The sequence below is a fragment of the Hemicordylus capensis genome, chromosome 1, assembly GCF_027244095.1.
Source record: "Hemicordylus capensis ecotype Gifberg chromosome 1, rHemCap1.1.pri, whole genome shotgun sequence".
Lineage (NCBI taxonomy): Eukaryota > Metazoa > Chordata > Lepidosauria > Squamata > Cordylidae > Hemicordylus > Hemicordylus capensis.
Genome location: NC_069657.1, coordinates 243981379 through 243999911, shown reverse-complemented (window position 1 = coordinate 243999911; position 18533 = coordinate 243981379). Strand labels below are relative to the sequence as shown.

Sequence of the window (18533 nt, the reverse complement as noted above, 5' to 3'; positions counted from 1 at the left end):
TCCTAATTTATTATTATTATTTTTTAACAAAAAGGAGTTGTGCCGGGTATTTGACCTTGATGCCAACTAGTATGAAGAGTAAAAGTTCTTGGGAAAGCATTGACAAAGTGCATATGTGGCTGGATAATGGCATTCATTAAATCCTAGAATGTCTGCCTTGGACCCCATGAGGTTTGCTCTATAATGCCACAGCAGCCCCAATTCTACCAGCTGCCAAAGTCAGGCAATATGTTTTACAGTAACATGGCTTTTAATTTCTCGTGGTTCTGTGAAGGACAATTCCTGCTTCCCATAAATATGTAAGTTAGATTTGATAGAGTGGTCCCAGGGCAGCAGCAGAGGAAATGATCAAGCTGCCTGTTATAAATTCATGTTGAGATACGTCACAGCTGTGAGGAAGTCAGTCCAACACTGGGCTATAGTGAGCCCATAAAGGACATTTGAAGGGCACTTGGGATTTGAGAATCTGTCAATGCAATTTCATTACAAGCAAGTGCCGAAGAGTTGTGACATCCCATCCTATGTGTATTTGTGTCTTTACCATTCTTCACGACCATAAGCTGTCATAGGTATGCTTTGCTTGCTGTTGGCTTACAATTAGCACTGCTTGAAAAAGGTTACTAGTCAGTTGTTCTGGCTATGCAGATCACACGCAGCAGTTCTTTCACACCTGGAACACCGCCATCCAGGGGCGTAGCTAGGGGAGAGGGGGCCCATGTTCGTCCCTCTCTCTGGTGGCCCCCCAGATTGAGGGAGACAATGAAGAAAATAGGGATGGATGGAGCTGGAGGGCCCTCAGGAGCTGGGGGCCTGTGTTCTTTGAACTCTTTCGCTCAATTATAGCTACACCCCTGCTGGCATCATCCTAAACAAAAAGGATACCTCCAACAATAAAGGAAACCTGTTAGTTTCCTTTATCACATGCTGTGCCCCCTCCATTGAGAAGGAGGTGGCTGATGAGATTCAGAGCTCTGAGCTCATTCATTGGGGACTTGAGCCCCATAGGCCACCCTCTAATGATGCCCTGATCAAATGATCAACTTGTATATAAAAAGTAGTCTTTGGGAGTATATGTGTGCAAGGTTCATGCATCGAGGAAATTAAAAATGTCTGGACTTCAACACTGGAGTTATACCAACATAATGCCAAGGGTATACAAACATACCATTATGCTGGGCAGGGGTGTAGTTATAATTGAGTGGATGGGTTTAAAGAACCTGTGCCCCCAGCTCCTGATGGCTCTCCATCTCCACCCTTCCCTATTTTCTTGCTCACTTTGAGGGGCTGCTGGGCAGAGGGGAGAACATAGGCCCCCTCTCCCCTAGCTACACCCCTGGTGCTGGGGTATCCCTACTGCCAGTATATCTTCATCTGCAAAGGGGCTGAAAGTGAGCAATGTGTGAGGGATGTCAGGGCAGAGCCTCAGAGCTCACCCTGGTTCTTACACTTGCATAACATTATGCCAAAAACATAAGAGGCCGAAACAGTCCCAATCAACCACACGCTGTCCCCCAGTTCCTCCCATTCCACCTGCATTTCTGTTTCAGCCATATCTTGCTGATTGGTGAGCTGGTACAGAAGGGCAAGAAGTTCCTGTTATGTCTGGGTCCAACCCAGGGGCGTAGCTGTAATTGAGCGAAAGGGTTCAAAGAACACGGGCCCCCAGCTCCTGAGAACCCCATGGGTGAGTTTGGCTCAAGAAGGACCATCTCAGCGGGGGGAGGGGGCAGCTTCTTGTTGGTCCTCGTTGTCGTCAGAATCCAGCACTTCAGCAGCTGATATTGGTGCTGGGAATTGCCTGGTGCTTCTTCCTCAGGACCTGAGTCCTGGCTTTCTGGGTCATGACAGGAAACTGGAGAAAGGACAATTTACTAGGGATGTGCACGAATTAGTTTTTTTAAAAATTCAATTTGTACCCAAACTGAATCATCCCTGATTAGTTTTGGGTCCAAATCTGCCCCTTGAATCACCCCAGATTCTATTTGTACTCAAATTTTCCAAATCTGAATCGATTCAAGGCAAAAAAAGGGGGTTCTGGGGCAAAAGAGTGGGGTGGGTGGTAGTGCCCAATGGGTGGAAGCTACCACCCAAAATTCAAAGAAATTGGGCAAAGGGGTGATTTTTAACAATTTTTTTTAAGTTGGCACATCTTTGAGCTTTTCCAAATAGGGAATAATGGGGATTTCAGCAACCTTATAGCTCCACCGGGGGGGGGCTACCAGGGTGGCCCAGAGTGGGTTGTAGTTGGTGGTAGTGCCCAATAGGTGGAAGGAAGCTACCAACCAGATTTCAAAGAAATTGGGCAAAGGGGTGATTTTTAACAATTGTTTGAAGTTGGCAAGTCTTTGTGGCAGATTTGGGGCAGAAAAAGGGTTCCGGGGGCAGAAGAATAGTTAGTTGGTAGTGCCTCAATGGGTACCTGCTACCACACAGATTTTAAAAAATAATAATGGTGAAAGGGTTGATTTTTAAATCTTTAAGCTTTTCCCTCATAGGGAATAATGAGAATTTCAGCAGCCCCATAATTCTACTTGGGGGGCACCAGGGTGGCCCAAAGGTTGTGGTGTAGTGTACACAGGGTATCAACCACCCCCCAAACCACAAGCCCACGGGGCACTGGGTTTTGTTGCTTTCAATGTCTGAGATGTTCTGAGAGTAGCTACTCTGGTAGGAAATGAGAGTGGATTCTTTCTAAGTTCACTCATCATTTTGCACCAAAGAAGATTATGAATGAACAAGGATGAGCAGTGCCTATCACTGCTCATCTTTTCATTTATAATGGAGGTCTGAATCCCCGAAATGGAGGTCCGAACCCTTGAATTTTTTCAGGTCCGCATCTGGGTGATTTGTTCTGATTTGGTGATTTGGTGATTTTGTGCCAGAACCTTTGTTTTGTACCAGAACCAGAGCACAGGGGCAATTTGTTCTGTCTACAAATCACCCGAATCAGCTAGATTCAGGTACAAATCATTTTTAATCCAAATCAATTCACACATCCCTAACATTTACACAAAAAGCACTTGGATCATCTGAGCTCAAGTGAGGGTAAGGGGGCAGCCACTTAATAGCTCACAAGCCTCTCCGTTATTGATAGCCAGTCGGCATGATGTTGGGTCAGGATAACAAAGTCTGCTAGGACAGTAACCAGCAAGCCCAGGCACTCAAGCAAATGGAGCTGGGTGGCACAAAAAGGAATGTGGGGGAGCCAGGCAAATGGCCCACAGAGTGCTCCCTCTGCTTGCTTCAGAGAGTACACACCCTCAGGTGTGCCTTTCTGTGGAGACTCCTCGAGTCTCTTCTAGTGGAGAATCGCATTGAAGGCTTTCAGCCGGGACAACCTGCATGCGAAATCTGCAGTGTTCCAGGACTAGGGTTCCTCATGCAGCCCTCTTGGTCCCAGTGCGTATGCCCAGGTCTGTGGGCTGCCTGCTGGGGAAGGACAAATGGCCCATCGGGGCAGAGCAACAATTGCGTGAATGGGTTCAAAGAACCCGGGACCATGACTCGCACCCCAGCCACACTCCCTGCACCTGATGTCAGATGCAGGGGTGTGTGGTTGCGATCGCCACTGGATCATCTGGGTAGGTGCTCTCCTGCCTTCCCGCTGCCCACCCGCCTGCCCTCAGCATCCCAGCAGGTCATGTGAATGACTTTGATAATATATTTTGTGGTGGGTGTAAGATTTTGAGGCTGTTCGCATGCTTGTGTCAAGCACTGGGATGGGGCCCGATCCCAGCTCTGCCCCGCCGGGTAGATTGAGGTTTTTATCTGGGCTTTTTCCTCATGAGCCCACACTTCTACCCAGGGCCTCAGTTGTCTGCAAGCAGCCCAAGCAGACATGAAGCCAGGCTCTTCGAGCAGCTGGTTTGCGGGGGGATCCCCCAATGTACCACGCTCCTCATGTTCCCCCCACTTCCGGAATGCTGCGCTGCCAGGTGCAGCGTGGCTCATGTGGGTGCACAAGCTGCACACCACATGCAAGAATGCAGGTTATCGGTGGGGGTGGGGAGGTAGAGTTGATCTTGCCTCCCCCCCACCCCCCGTGCCTTCCTCGCCTTGCCCTCAGGTGATGAGAAGAACAGCCTTTGTCTGGTCACTGACCATAATAAAAGCTTCTGGGCCGTGAGGTTCTGGGGCAGTCCTCCCCCCCCCCACACGTAGGATACTGCCTCGGGCTTGTGTGCCCTGAGGGAAGGGAGAAGAAGGGAGCCCTGGCCAGGGTAGCTCACGTCATCAGCTCCCAAAGAGACTGCCAACTGTCTGAGGCATGGCAACTCTGCTTCTTGTTCTTTGCAATGTGTTGTTTTAGTATTTAAATATTGTAAACTGCCTCCGGTGCCTTGGCAGAAGAAATGGTATATAAATGCAAAAGCCAAACCGGTCCAGCAGGGGCGTAACTATAATCGGGCAAGGGGAGACAGTTGTCTGGGGGCCCACTGCCTTGGGTGGCCCCTCAGAGGCAAGTCACACGACTGACTCCCCCAGCCACGCACCCCACCCCCGGCTTCCTTCGGTTGTATTCATCCACCAAAATTGCTGTGAGTGTTAAGACCTGGAGCTACCAGAACAGGATGTCTTTCTCTAGTACCCTTAAATGACTTGCATCATCCACAATTTTAAAAACCCAACCACCACCACCACCACCACCACTCTTTTCTTCATGCAGGTGGTGGTGGTTGAGTCCACTCTGTTTCTAAAGATTTGAGAGTCTTTTCCCCCATCTAACTGCCTGTTGTAGGTGTTCCCCTTGCCGATACTCAGAGCCATTGCCATGAAAAAGACTGAAAGTGGTGTCTTCGTTCCAGTGGTACAGAATGCCTTCTGATTCTGCTGCTCCTGACAACCACTCTCTTCCATGCAGGGGTGTTTTATTTCCCCATGCAGTTCCATGCAAATTTTAAATAGTTTTAATGTTTTAAATTTAAAATTGTTGTAAACTGCCCAGAGACTTGTGTTTTGGGTGGTTTACAAATATGTTAAATAAACAAACAAATAAAATACATTTATATATACGTGTTGATCATTTGATCAAGGCATCATTAGGGGGTCGCCCATGGGACTCAAGCCCCCAGTGAATGGCTCAGACCCCTGAATCTCATCAGCCACTTCATTCTCAATGCGGTGTGTGGGGGGGAGGCTCTGCTGTTGCTCCAGCAGAACAATCGCTTCTCAGTCTCCTCCCCAAAAGGGGTTGTGCTGGTGCCAAAGCGAACCCTTTAACCCCTGATGCAGTACTTCCCTCCTCCAGTTTCTCTATGGGGAGGACTCAGACATAAATATTCTGTGGGGCATGACTGGGTTTAATTATCAAGGGGGGAGGGCTGTGAACCTGGGCCCTCGGTCTTCTGAGTACCTGGCAATGCCCCTGCATTTGATGACTACAGCATCACCAGGTGATGACTTGCATAATATGTGGATGAGCCATCAGAAATCAAGTTTTCAGCCTCCCACATCTCCTCGGTGCTTTTCAGTGGACTCAGTTCACACAGTCAGCTGCATCAAGTGTTGAGTAACCAAGTGATGAAAAATTACATGATGTACATGCATATGTGGAATTATCACTATCAGTTTACAAACCATACTATTTCTCGGATATTATGTTCTGACCTGCAAATTACTACTCCTAGACCACACACACACACACACACACCCTCTGATACTTGTCCTCTGAACTTGTGCTCTGAATTGCTGCTGCAGAGTAACCATGTCTGCGTCATTCCCTCTGCTCCACGAGGCAGAAGGAAGGGACGCTGCCTGTTTAGGCAATATGTGTCACCTAGTTGCTTCTAGCATCCTCTGCAATGCAGGTTGGGCAGATCTGACCTTCTGTAGTGACTGTCAGTTGTCATTCCATTATTGATGCCTGAAACAACCTATCAGGCACATAGGGTTAAGCTGATATATGTGGGCCTTCCCTGTTCCACCCATATATGCCCTACTCTGCCTATTTTCAATACACATAAGCCCCTTTAAAATGTTAGGACATACAATGGACATATATGGGAAGGTGGCATGGTGGTTGCAGGCTCCATCCCAACCGACACACTTTTATTGTGTGGCCTGAAAAAAAAACCCTCTGCTTATAGCTGCATCTGTGGAGGGCTCTCCTCCACACTTTCGGAAACTCTGTTTTTCCAGGCCTCCTGAACACAAGGAGAGAGCTCCCAGTTCCCCTTCCTTCCCTAGACTGGGCTGTGATCAATCTCTGGGTGCTTTTGCTGGTGGTGCTCTCTGGCTATAGAAGCAGGGAGATGGCTTTTCCCTGGGATTTGCAGTTAGTGTTAGCATCAGCAACAAGGCTAGACCATGTGCCCTGTGCCACTGCCATGGCAGCAGTGGCCAAATGATGATGGCCTAGGGACTGGCTGAGTTTGAATAGGCTGATGGTAAGATAGCTGAAGCGAAGCCGTGCTCATGGGAGCCAAGAGTTCATCCAGACGAGAGAAACCCCACGAACAGATCTTCATGAAAATGATTTTTCGAAACATATATTGATATACAGGGAGAATCCCTTACAAAAAGCAGATGTACGAAACCCTGGCAATTACATTTTATGCAACTTTAGCATCATTTGATAGACTAGTAAATAAGGTCTGAACAAGATGGAAGAGATGCTGGGGCAGAGGCTAATGCAGAGATCTCTGGTGTTATACAGAATAATACAACAGAACAATAAAAATGAGTGGATATACTACCCGTTTCTATCTCAGCAGGGCATTTTACAAATTTATAATGCAGAGAGATTATTCAGAGATCAGCCACCAGCACTGAAATACATGGACTAAATAGGAAAGTAGTGTCTATAGAAAGACTTGGGTTTTGCTATACTGACTGTTATTTCATATTTCTTCTGCTGTGTGCACTTGGAGAAATCACTAAACTTTGGTGTTTTTCTGATCCTTCTCTGATTTCTCACCTGCTTTCTCTCTGTCAGTTAAAAGCATGCAGTACCTGGCATGATGAGACTTTTGAAGCATATTGGTAATTGAGGTGATAACAGGAGACTTGCAAGACAAAGAGGTCTGCCTTCTGAACTGAGCTAGAGTTTGTCAGCCCAGAACTAACCTTTGAGCAATGTGTGCTCAGCTGAACCACCCAGGTCTTGCTGGATCCGATGAAAGTCAATCTAGTTAAGCATTTTGTTTCCAGCTGTGATTCTCAAAGGTGCACTGCAGATATATTTCAGTTTGGAGGCTACTTGGGAACGGGCCTTCTCTGTTGCTGTCCCTGGACTTTGGAATGCACTCCCTATTGAAATAAGAGCCTCCTCATCTCTGGCAACTGAAGGCACATTTATTCACCCAGGCTTTTAATTAGATTTATAGTTTGCAAACCATGTGCTAGTCACACACAGAGACATTCCTGTCCTGCTGCATGTACACATAGCAAAACTAATGCACATGCAGTTGTCACAGGGTCAAGGATGGAGCCACCATTAGACGAACGGGTTCAAAGAACATGGGCCGCACCCAATCAGGGACTGCGAACGTGGCCCCAGACAAGCCCCCTGCATCTGACATCAGACGCAGGGGCGTTATTTCAGTCTCAAACAGGACTGTGCGGTGTTGGAGTACAGCCGGAGCAACTCTCCCTGTCTTAAAGGCAGGGAGAGCCACTCCTGGTCCCGCTGCCAACGCAGTAGGGCTGATCAATCTCCCTCCCAAACGGGGCTGTGCTGCCCCATTGAGGAGAGATTGGCCTGTGCTGCATTGGCAGCGTGGCTGGAATGGCTCTCCCTGCCTTTAAGGCAGGGAGAGTCGTCCTGGCCCATGCTGCTCAAAGCAGCACAGGCCGATCTCATTTCAAAACGGGGACCACACCCTGCGTCTGATGTGGGGGTGGGGCCAGGGGTGGTGGTGGCCCAGCCTGGCTTCGCTCCTGCACAGGGTTATGACCTACACACACAATTTGAATGTGTTCTTTCTCGCACACATGCTCTCTCTACACAGGTATTTTGTAGTTTCCAAAAAACTTGTAACCTCAGTTCCTATGCTGGTTCAAGTGTTAGGACTTGGTTCCTTCATTGGGCATTTCTGTGTGCACACACACCCCCACTCAGGCTGAATCGGGAAGGCCCCACTCTGAATGCACGCACACACACACTGCCTTGATACTGCTGCCCAGGACAAAACTCATTCTGCACACAGACAATAAAAAAATTAAAAAGAACATTGGTGCTCCTCCTCATAAGTCATGCTGTTCTTTTCTCTCAGCAGAATGCGGGGGGGGGGGGTTGGCGGCAGTGTTTACAGAAGTCTTAGTCAAACTACAGGGAGACAGCTCTAGGACTGTGGAGAGGGAAACAGAAGAGAGTGTCTGAGTGGCCAAATAACTCCAGGCAGTCAACGTTCAGAGTGGTGATGCTCTTTGCACAAAAGAGGGGGAGAGCAACTGCTGGCCCTGTTTAGCCCCAGCACAGCATCCCTCCAGGGGTGATGTCTCTCTTGTGTTTCTTTTTAGGCTGCGAGCCGTTTAGGGACAGGGAACCACTTACTTATTAATCGTTTTCTATGTAAACTGCTTTGAGAACTTTTTTGTGATTGAAGAATAAAATCAAATCAAATCATAGTTTTTTGTTCTTCCCCCCATTTTTATTCTAGAGGCTTCTGTTCTTCCAAAAGGGCAAAATAAAGGCTCCTGTTGTTAATTCTTACCCAGATCTGGTCTTCATCAGGTGAAATGTTGAGAAAGAATAATGCAATCATTACCGTTTTTCACGTTTCTTTACCTTTTACTGTAAAGGAAGGTGGAAAGCAGTGATTGCTATTTGGATTACATATCTATTATGATTGGTGTGGGGGAGGTAGAGTTTAGAAAACTACTCAGAACATCCAAAGTGTTTGCCATGCAAGCCAGCTCATGTGAAAAGCACTCTTGGACTGAAGAGTCCTACCCTAACTGCTGCACACAGGAATGTTACAAAACCTTTGAAGCAAATTCAGGATTTTCTTAATACAGATTAATACACTTATTAATAACCCTTTAATTGACAGCACACCTCATTTATTTAGGTTTTTTAATAAATCAGAGCAGTGACACTGTAATTAAAAGTTAGATTTCTGAACTTGTGACGTCATGACAGCATTAATCAAACACACTAGTCTTTTAAAAAGCATAATCCAGCTTTTGAATCATACATTTATCAGACACAAGAGATGGAGTGGGGGGGAGTCAAAATAGGCGATATCTTCCCTGACTGTTGGTTATCTGCTTAAGTCTACTGCTTTTTAGAACAAACCAGGTCCAAATCTGCTGCTGTATCTAGGGTTGCCACATTTATCCTCTAGGACAGGGATCCTCAACGTTGGGCCCCCAGATGTTCTTGGACTTCAACTCCCATAATCCCCAACCAAAGGCCACTGGGGCTGGGGATTATGGGAGTTGAAGTCCAACAACATCTGGGGGCCCAACGTTGAGGATCCCTGCTCCAGGACAAATAATCAAGCCAGGGTGGGTGGACACAAATTTTAAAACCAAACTTTTAAAATCAGGATTGGCAAGAGTGCTCGACAATGGAGCTTGGCAGCTGTTTCACATATTTTTCACTATAGCATTCTTTGCACAGGAGACAGTTACGAGTGTTTCCCCTCAATAAATACAATCAAATATGCAAAATAAATATGTCAGTAACACAAGTGTAGGTGGAAAATGAAAGAAATCTATATTCAGTGTTTACTTTGTTTAATAACAGTTTATAAAATGACCATAGTTTAAATACAGTTGGACTTGAAACTTTCTTCTTCTTCTTCTAAACTAAGTGTCCCCTACTGCTGCTTTCAGCAGATCTTTGGATTCGTGGCCACTTAAAAAGGCAGAAAATTCTGAACAGGTTTCACAGAAGTTCAGCCTCACAAGTGAGGCTTCCTTCACCCGATCTATAGTCATTTGTGCTTTTTTGCACACTCGCAGCTCAGATTGTTTTTGGAGCAGTAGCTGGAGGCTGAGTTTCTGCCGAGCTTCAGCTTTCACATTGTAACAATAAAGAACACTTGTGTTTTTAAGGCCTGTTTCTCCTTGCATTTCTCCCTTCTACTCCACACAGGAGATACTTCCTGTTAGCTAAGAGGGGCCCTCACAAGTCTGCAGATGCTGCATCAAGCAATGAGTGCCCTAGAGAGAAGCGGGGCCTCAACCATGCCACTAGAGCAAAGTGAGCTCCCTCTGCCCATAAACTGCACAGCTAAACCCAGAGGCCCACTACTACCCTCTCATACAGAAAAGAGGGGAACAGGTACTGAGCCAAATAAAATCAACCTAGCCTGTTGGCAGCTCTAGTAGAAAGAGTAAGAATATAAACGTTGAAACAGTATCACCAGATAGCTGCAATGCCTGGAAAGAAGCACCAGAAAAATGGGCAAAATCTGCTCCAGCAATCTTCCTGCTCAAATTCCTGCACATTTTGTCTCTAGGATAACACTTTCCCTACATTCTGGACAGGATGTGCAGTTCCTGGACTCTAATCCTGGACAGGTGGCACCCCAAACTGTATTAGAGGAAATGGGGGTGAGTGGGTGGGGGGTTATGGGAATCCTGAATTGCTTGTCACCCATCATAGCCTATACAAAGCATAGTGAGAGAGGACTTAATAAAGACTGTCCTGACCAGGAAGACAATGCCAAGAGCTCATATAATCAGGGCTGCTCTAAAACCATTCTTATCTCCAGAAAGAAAAAGAAAACAGAAGGCAAAATAGTGTTTCAAACTACATGCAAGATTTGTTTCACCTCTCCAATCAGCATCACACAATGGAGGCAATTATTTCCCCATTGTTAGTAAGATGCAAATGAAGAGACAAAATATTTGGTGCTTCTCGTTTTTCTCCATCTATTGCTGCCCCAATATTAGTAAGCCGGCAGTGGGCTGTTATTCTGCCACTCTTCACCCAGTATTTTTATCACCAAGCTAGAAGTGGGGAGAAAGAAGGACTCATCATTCATTTTTCCCTCATGGCCATCCTCCCACACTCTAATATCATCCAGGTTTCTCATATCTCCAAGGTTCACAGCCTCATTCAAGTAAACCCAGGCTCAGATAACAAATCGTACCTTAAAAACATGAAAGTGAGGCCACAAAAGCATATTCTTCACTCATGGACTGAATATCAAGTGACTTTCAGTTGTGAATCACCACAGATGGAAATTAATGGTCACCCCATTGTCAACTCCAGCATTTTCAGTGGAGCTATTTCACACATTTGGCTAAGAGTCCTCATGCTGAATTCTGAAGTGGTGGGGAGATTAAGGGACATATGTGTAAATCAGCCCATAGTATAAGAGAGCCAGCATAGTGTGGTAGTTAGAGGATTGGACTAGAACTGGGAAGACACGAGCTGGAATCCCCATTCAACCATGAGACTCACTGGGTGACTCTGAGCCAGTCATGTATCTCTCAGCCTAACCTACCCCACAGGGTTGTAGTGAGGATAAAAATAACCATGTACTAAGCTCCTCTGAAGAAGAGTGGGATATAAATGTAAAAAATAAATAAGATAAATAAAAATATCTAACAGTCAGCTCACTAACATAGTTAATTTTTTTTCTGATTGAGAATGCATCTGTGACAGAGTTACTCTTGTTTCCAGCCAGGGGCATAGCTATAATTGAGCAGATGGATTCAAAGAACACGTTGCCCCCAGCTCCTGAGGGCCCTCCAGCTCCACCCCTCCCTAATTTCTTCATTACCTCCCTCACTCCGAGGGGCCATCGGGGAAAGAGGCGAACATGGGCCATCTCTCTCCTTGCTATGCCCCTATTCCCAGCTCAGCACCTTACACCAAACTCAAAGTTTGGAAGAAGACTTTCAGCTCTGTCTCACTAAGAAGGAATGATGTGGCATAAAATAAGTCTTTCCCAACACCATACCTGGAACACAGCTGTGCTTGTCCCACTATTCTCCCCTTCAGGAAAGAAAGAAAAAAAGACAAGCGTGCAGGCTGTAGGATACTAGCCCCTTCACAGTTCACCCTGCAGTCCTGCTTGCTGCCTGTATGCTGGTGTTTGCTCTGGTGAACATATGAAGTGTGAGATAAAAGCAAAAGCATATCTCTTCAGACACTCAAGGCCATGTGGTAGAGATGCACCTGTGTGAGTCATAACTGGATGGTGCTCAGTGGCACGTGTCCAGCGCATCGTTATTGATATATAATACTAACCACAGAAAACACAGCAGAACCTAACTCCCACAGAGGTAGCATTGAACTCATCCCAATTCAGGAATTCAGTTCAGAAGTATAAATAACAATTAGTTACCTTAATTTAACACTTAATGAACTTTTTCTACCTCATCTGCTGCATCAGGTGAATAAGTTACCCACTCACACACCTCCTGTTTTAAGTACCAAGCAGCAGCTTTTTTCACCCAAGATGCACTAGTCACAACCTATAGGCTCTGGTGGACCTGATAGCACTTCCCACAGATCCAGGATCAGAGAGTTCTCTTCAGAAACATGAGGCAGGCAATGGGTTAAAGACCAACATTATCATTCAGTTAAAACTTCCCATGGGATCTGTTTTCATATTTTATAGTTTGCTACAGAGAATTGTCCCCTTGTTGATTCTGAAGAATAAGTGATAGAAAAAATAAGTAAATTGGCTTCTTTCATCAGATGACAGGGTATGTAAGCTTTGTTAACAATGATCAGATAACACAAGCATCCTGTAAAATAATCAATAAGTGAACAAGCTTCCCGCAAAATCTGGACATTGTTCCAAAAGCATAGAACACACCACCCTATGTATTTTCAGTGGCATAAATAGGGGTAGACAGCATGAGCACTCCTCCAGCTCACAGTCACACAGAGGATATAGCTAAGTTGTATATAGTGCACTGCCTTCCACAAGAAAAAACCAAAGAAACTATTTCTTGGAAATTAAATTTAGGGACCTCTCGGGAGACAAAAGCTCCTAGCCCTATTTATTTTGTATTATTGATTTTTTTGAGTTTCATTAAAGTGAGAAGAGCAACCATAACAGTGTCTGATGGTTGGATCTAAAGTTTTCATTTTCCTGTCCAGTAAAAACGGGTCATGTCTATTAAACTGAAGAAGCAAAAGAGATTCTAGAATCAACAGTTTTAGAATTTAGAGGAAGGGCCATTTCATATTACATTATACACAGAGGTAATCATCCCTGTGGGAAGGGAATGCACAAATACCCCGATCCCTGAAGTGTGATATGAGTGTTTTTCCTGGTGTATTAAAAAAAAAAAAAGCTTTATGCAGATTTTCCTACACGGCGATTTTTTCTTCATGATTGGACATAAGAAGAAAAATATAACATATGAAACAACACAAAAGAATTGGGTGGGATGCAATCCAACAAAAGTTAATCATGACTAATCATAATGGGACGGGATTTAGGATTTAACTTGCCCTATAATTTCATTAAGTCATAGACAAGAGTAACTTTTGCTGTGTTGTGACATGAAGCATGTTTATGGCTGCTATGCAGATAACAATAAGATATGCAGTTATTTTTGAGCAAGATAGCAAAAGCTGCAGCTCCACATCCACTGAAATAAATGATAAGGCTCAAATAGACATCAAAGGTTGCTGATTATACCTGAAATGTTGCCTGCTGGGCAGTGTAGTAGCCTCTGAAACATGTTTCAAGAGGTATCCCAAAATAAAAACATCAGGAGTGGAGAAATTGTGCTGGGCCAAGAGGAAAGTTCACAGAAACATTTTTGAGATTTCCCTGGGGTATAATAGGGAAACTTTGCTTTGCAGTGGGGTATAAAATATTTAAACTGGCTAACTAGGTGGAAACTTTTTCAACCCATTAAGCTTTTACTCAAGAACTGCCTTGATGGTGGAATAAAGTGCCAGACTTGAGGAAACTTAGCAGTCATGGGATAAGGGGACAGGTTCATGTGTGGATTGGTAACTGGTTAGGAATAACCAGTTACCAGGAAACAGGTTAGGAATAAATGGACTGTTTTCACAAAGGAGGGAAGTAAGAAAAGGGGTACCTCAGGGATCTGTACTGGGACCAGGGCTCTTCAGCTGGGTCATAAATGAACTAGATGTTGTGATAAGCAGTGAGGTGGCCAAATTTGTAGACAACGCTAAACTATTTAGGGTAGTGAAATCCATAAAAGACTGTGAGGAGCTCCAAAAGGATCTCTCCAAACTGGGGAAGTGGGCGACAAAATGGCAAATGCAGATCAATGTAAGCAAGGGTAAAGTGATGCATATTGGGGCAAAAAAACCCAGCTTCACATATATACTGATGGGATCTGAGCTGCCAGTGATAGACCAGGAGTGGGATCTTGGGGTCATGGTGGACAGCTCGTTGAAAGTTTTGATTCAGTGAGTAGCAGCTGTGAAAAAGGCAAATTCTATGCTAGGGATCATTAGGAAAGGGATTGGAAATAAATATGCTAATATTATAATGCCCTTATACGAATCTATGGTGCGGCCACATTTGGAGTACTGCGTACAGTTCTGGTTTCCGTATCTTAAGAAGGACATTGTAGAACTGGAAAAGGTGCAGAAGAGGGCAACCAAGATGATCAGGGGCTGGGAGCACCTTCCTCATGAGGCACAGCTACAGCATCTGGGGCTTTTTTGTTTGGAAAAGAGGTGACTACGAGGAGACATGATAGAGGTGTATAAAACTATGCATGGAGTAGAGAGAGTGGACAGAGACATTTTTCTTCCTCTCTCACAACACTAGAGCCAGGGCCTTTGAACCAGGAGATTTAGGACCAACAAAAGAAAGTACTTTTCCACACAGTGCATAATTAATCTTTGGAATTCTCTGCCATGGGATATGGTGATGGCCACCAGCTTGGATGGCTTTAAAAGAGGCATAGACAAATTCACAGAGGTCTATCAATGGCTATAGTTTGGTTGCTATAGGCCGTCTCCAGCCTCAGAGGAAAGATGTTCTAAATACCAGTTGCAGGGGAGCAGCAGCAAGAGAGGGGGCATGCCCTCACCTCTTCCCTGTGGGCTTCTCAGGGGCATCTGGTGGGCCACTGTGTGAAGCAGGATGCTGAACTAGATAGGCCTTGGGCCTGATCCAGTAGGACTGTTCCGGTCATTCAAATTGGTCATTCTGACATTGTACTTGTCACCCAGTCCCTAGGCATGCAGGTGACGAAAGGGATTCCTAGAATCACTGCAATCCTGTCCTTAGCACTCTATAGTAGAAGCTTCCTACAATGCATTTGAGGAACTCTCTTTCTGGTCCCTGATAATTGTATGTTCTCTTGCTAAAGAGAGTTTGTGATACGTACCAAAGATGGCATTTTCTAGATAATCCCCAAGATTCTTATACACACAGGTGTGCTTGAGCTGATTTCCAGGTGGTTGACAAATTGGCCCATTTCCCACATCCCAGTTCTCCCTCCACCTCTCACCCCCCAGCATCCCCCACGGAAACACAACATTTTCAGAGAGGTCTGCATAATGGGGTGCCTTGGTTTTAAACACACAACAATGACAACAATGCTTCTGTTTGCCGTTTAGGACAAGAAATGAAGGTGCTGCCTCTTTAATTGGCAAAAGCATGCAGTTAAGAGCATACCTTTAATTTAGTGTTGGGATAGCTCACTTGCACCCTGGCTGTTGTCTTATTGGAGAGGGCAGCCTGCCTCAGATCCTCTAGCACTGAAATTATATCATCCAGCACGCATTTCTTATCCTGATTTCTCAACACACACAGATGGGAAAAAGTATAATTATAGCCTTTGTGGTTCACCTTCATTTCCAGCACGGCTCGGTGGATCTGCAGCAGCCCTTCAGCCTGATGCAAAATATTGCCTCCGGGCTTGGAGAGGAGGATCACCCTGCCATACCTTCCCGGAGTGTGCAAGTCCGAATAGAGCTGGCTTTTGGAGCGATCGAGGGGGAAAAGGCTGTTGGCTAAGCTCCTCTCGATCTTGGCCAGGCTGTGGCTCGGGGCCACCAGGAGCTCCAGGTCCGTTTCAGGCTGAAAGCGGTTGAGGACGCTGAAGCCGAAGATGATGGTCAGGACTGCGGGCACCGTGAGGAAAAACACCGGGTGCCGGCTGACGAACAAGCCCAGCTTGTGGCAGAACGACTGGAGCCCTCTGTGGATCACCTGCCGCAGCATCCTCCTCCACCAGAGCCAGCTTGCAGATGCTCCCGGCCGCTTGATTAGAAAGCACATGTGACATCGGGAGCTCCTCGCCCGAGTCCGACTCCTGCCTGCTGCCAGTTGCTCCTTCGCCCGCTCGCTCGCTCTCTGGGTGGCTGGCTGCGTGTCTCTTCCTCTCCCTCCGCTACTCCTTTAAAACACTGCAGCAAGTTGCAGCAGCAAGGCGACCAAATATTGATCAATGGGGTGTGAGTGTGTGTGAGAGTGTGTGTGCGAGTGAGAGAGTGTGTGCGCGTGAGCGCGCGCCGGGGGTGGGGGATCGAGGGGGGTTCCCTGGCTTGCCCTCCCTCCGGCTCTCCCCCCCTCGCCCCCCGAGTCTTCAGCCCCGCTTCACCGCCGCCGCCGGCGCTGCTCCTCCTCCTCAGGCATCCTCCTCCTCCTGGGCCGACGGGGCTTCTGCAGCAGTCCCCCCCGCCGCCTGCCCCCCCGCCACCAGCCGGCTCCTGATGGGGTCGTGCGAAGCCATCCAAAGGGAGAAGTGCCGGATCTCGGGACTTGGCTGCAGCGGCGGGGGGCGGGGCGGGGAGGGGGCTCGCGTGCTTCGAAGCGAGGCAGCGCAGAGGAGGAATCCCTTGGCGGGCGGCGGGGGGGGGGCAGCAGGAGGAGGAGGAGAGCCCGCGCAGAGAGGAGCATCAAGTGTCGTATGCGGTGGTGTCGGGGAGCGGGGAGGAGGAGGAGGAGGAGGAGGGAAGGGGCTTGCCTGGGGACCCCCGGCTACGACGAAGCATCTCTGCCTACCTGAGGTGTGCCTCCCTCTCTCTGCGGGAGGCGGGCGATCATCGGGGACGGGATGCGGGGAGGCAGGCAGGAGGAGCACCCAGCCCGCGCCTGGCCCCACTACACGTTCTCGCCGGGGTGGCTTCCCTGCCCTGCCTGCATCCCTTCCCTCGCCTCTGGCTGGAGCGATGCAGCTGCTGCTGCTCCTGCTGCTGCTGCGTGAGGACTCACTCTGCCTAGACTGCCGGCAGCTCGCCTCCGAGAGCTTCAGAGGCAGGGAACCACCTTCCGCGCCGGCTTCCCTTGCCTTCTCTCGCCCCCGCCCCCAGGAGATGGGGAAGGAGGGAATGGGGGGCGGGGTAGCCTCTAGCCTTTTCTGTAGCGTTAAGAGGCTTGGTTATGCTGGGGGGGCGGGGGGGAGCAGCTCCCCACGACCACAAGCATCCTGTGCAAAAGAGTGCACACACAGAGACACACGTAGTAGGTGACATTCTATACAGGCAACACACCCACACAAAACACAGATACACCCACACATACCTCCTGTATGGTAAATACCAGAAACTTGCGAATGCTGACATGTTGCTTTTTGAAGCGTCAACAAAAATGTCAGAAAACTGTTTCCAGTCACCTGCTTGCTTTTGCATTTCCACCCATGGCAAGGTCCGTGTCCTTTACCTGCAAATGATGAGAATGATTAAGACATTTACTGAATGTGCTCAATTGGCTATGACATTTCCCAGGATCTCATCATTCATCTGATTTCGGATTCTTATCACCACACACACATAGAGCTCTCTCCCTCTTCCTCGCTCTGTGATAATTTGCACACACACAGACACTGTCCCCTCTTTATAGTAGACACGTCCATGATACATGCTCTCTCTCTCTACACACACATACACAGATACCTATACAGTATACAACACCTACACACACATTATGTTCTCTCTCTCTCTCTCTCCCTATTGCACATTTCATTAAAGTCAAACTCCAGCCAAGCAGTGTTGTCACCTTCTGCATCAGGGTAGTCTTGTCTGCCAATGAGCAGGCCCAAGAGCCCTATGGGATCAACCACAGGGCTATCTAGTCCATTGTCCTGGTTCCCACAATGGCCAGCCAAGCAGGACACAAAGGCAACTCCCTCTCTATGCTGTTCTCCACCCCTGCCCCCCAGTAAAAGGTAAAGTTGTGCCATCCAGTCAGTGTCTACTCCTGGCACCCACAGAGCCCTGTGGTTTTCTTGGGTAGAATACAGGAGGGGTTTACCATTGCCTCCAGTGTGAGATGATGCCTAGTTTCTATTCATTCAGTGGCATACTGACTCTGAACATGGATGTATTGTTTTGCTGTCATGGCTAACAAGCACTGATCTATCCTCCATGAGTTTGTCTAATCCCCTTTAAAGCCATCTCAGCCAGTGGCTGCCACTACATCTCATAACAGGCAGTTCCATAAATTAATTATGTCCCATGTGAAGAAGTACTTTATTTGTATTAGTTGGTATACAGGCGACGCAATACGCATGATAAAGTGACTCACAATTTCTCCTTAAGGACCTTCATTTATTGCATAAAAAGAAAAATAGATTTTAAAAAACAAACCTTTCGACGTCAAATATATCTTCAGTGTTCTTCTTATTCTTTCTGTGGATCACAATTTTATATTGTTCTCGCTTCCACTCTAATCACA

General features: G+C 46.9%; 1 protein-coding gene across 1 annotated transcript in view; it reads right to left on the bottom strand.

Moving 5' to 3' along the window:
• Positions 1–17098, bottom strand: part of PTCHD4 (patched domain containing 4) — a 107420-nt gene extending 90322 nt beyond the window's left edge. Inside the window, exons 1-2 of the mRNA XM_053286994.1 lie at positions 16863–17098; positions 15531–16264 (exon numbers count right to left, since the gene is read on the bottom strand). Coding sequence (XP_053142969.1) covers positions 15531–16136 — 606 coding nt within the window. The 5' untranslated portion in view covers positions 16137–16264; positions 16863–17098. The remainder of the gene's footprint in view (positions 1–15530; positions 16265–16862) is intronic.
• Between the last annotated feature and the right edge of the window lie 1435 nt (positions 17099–18533).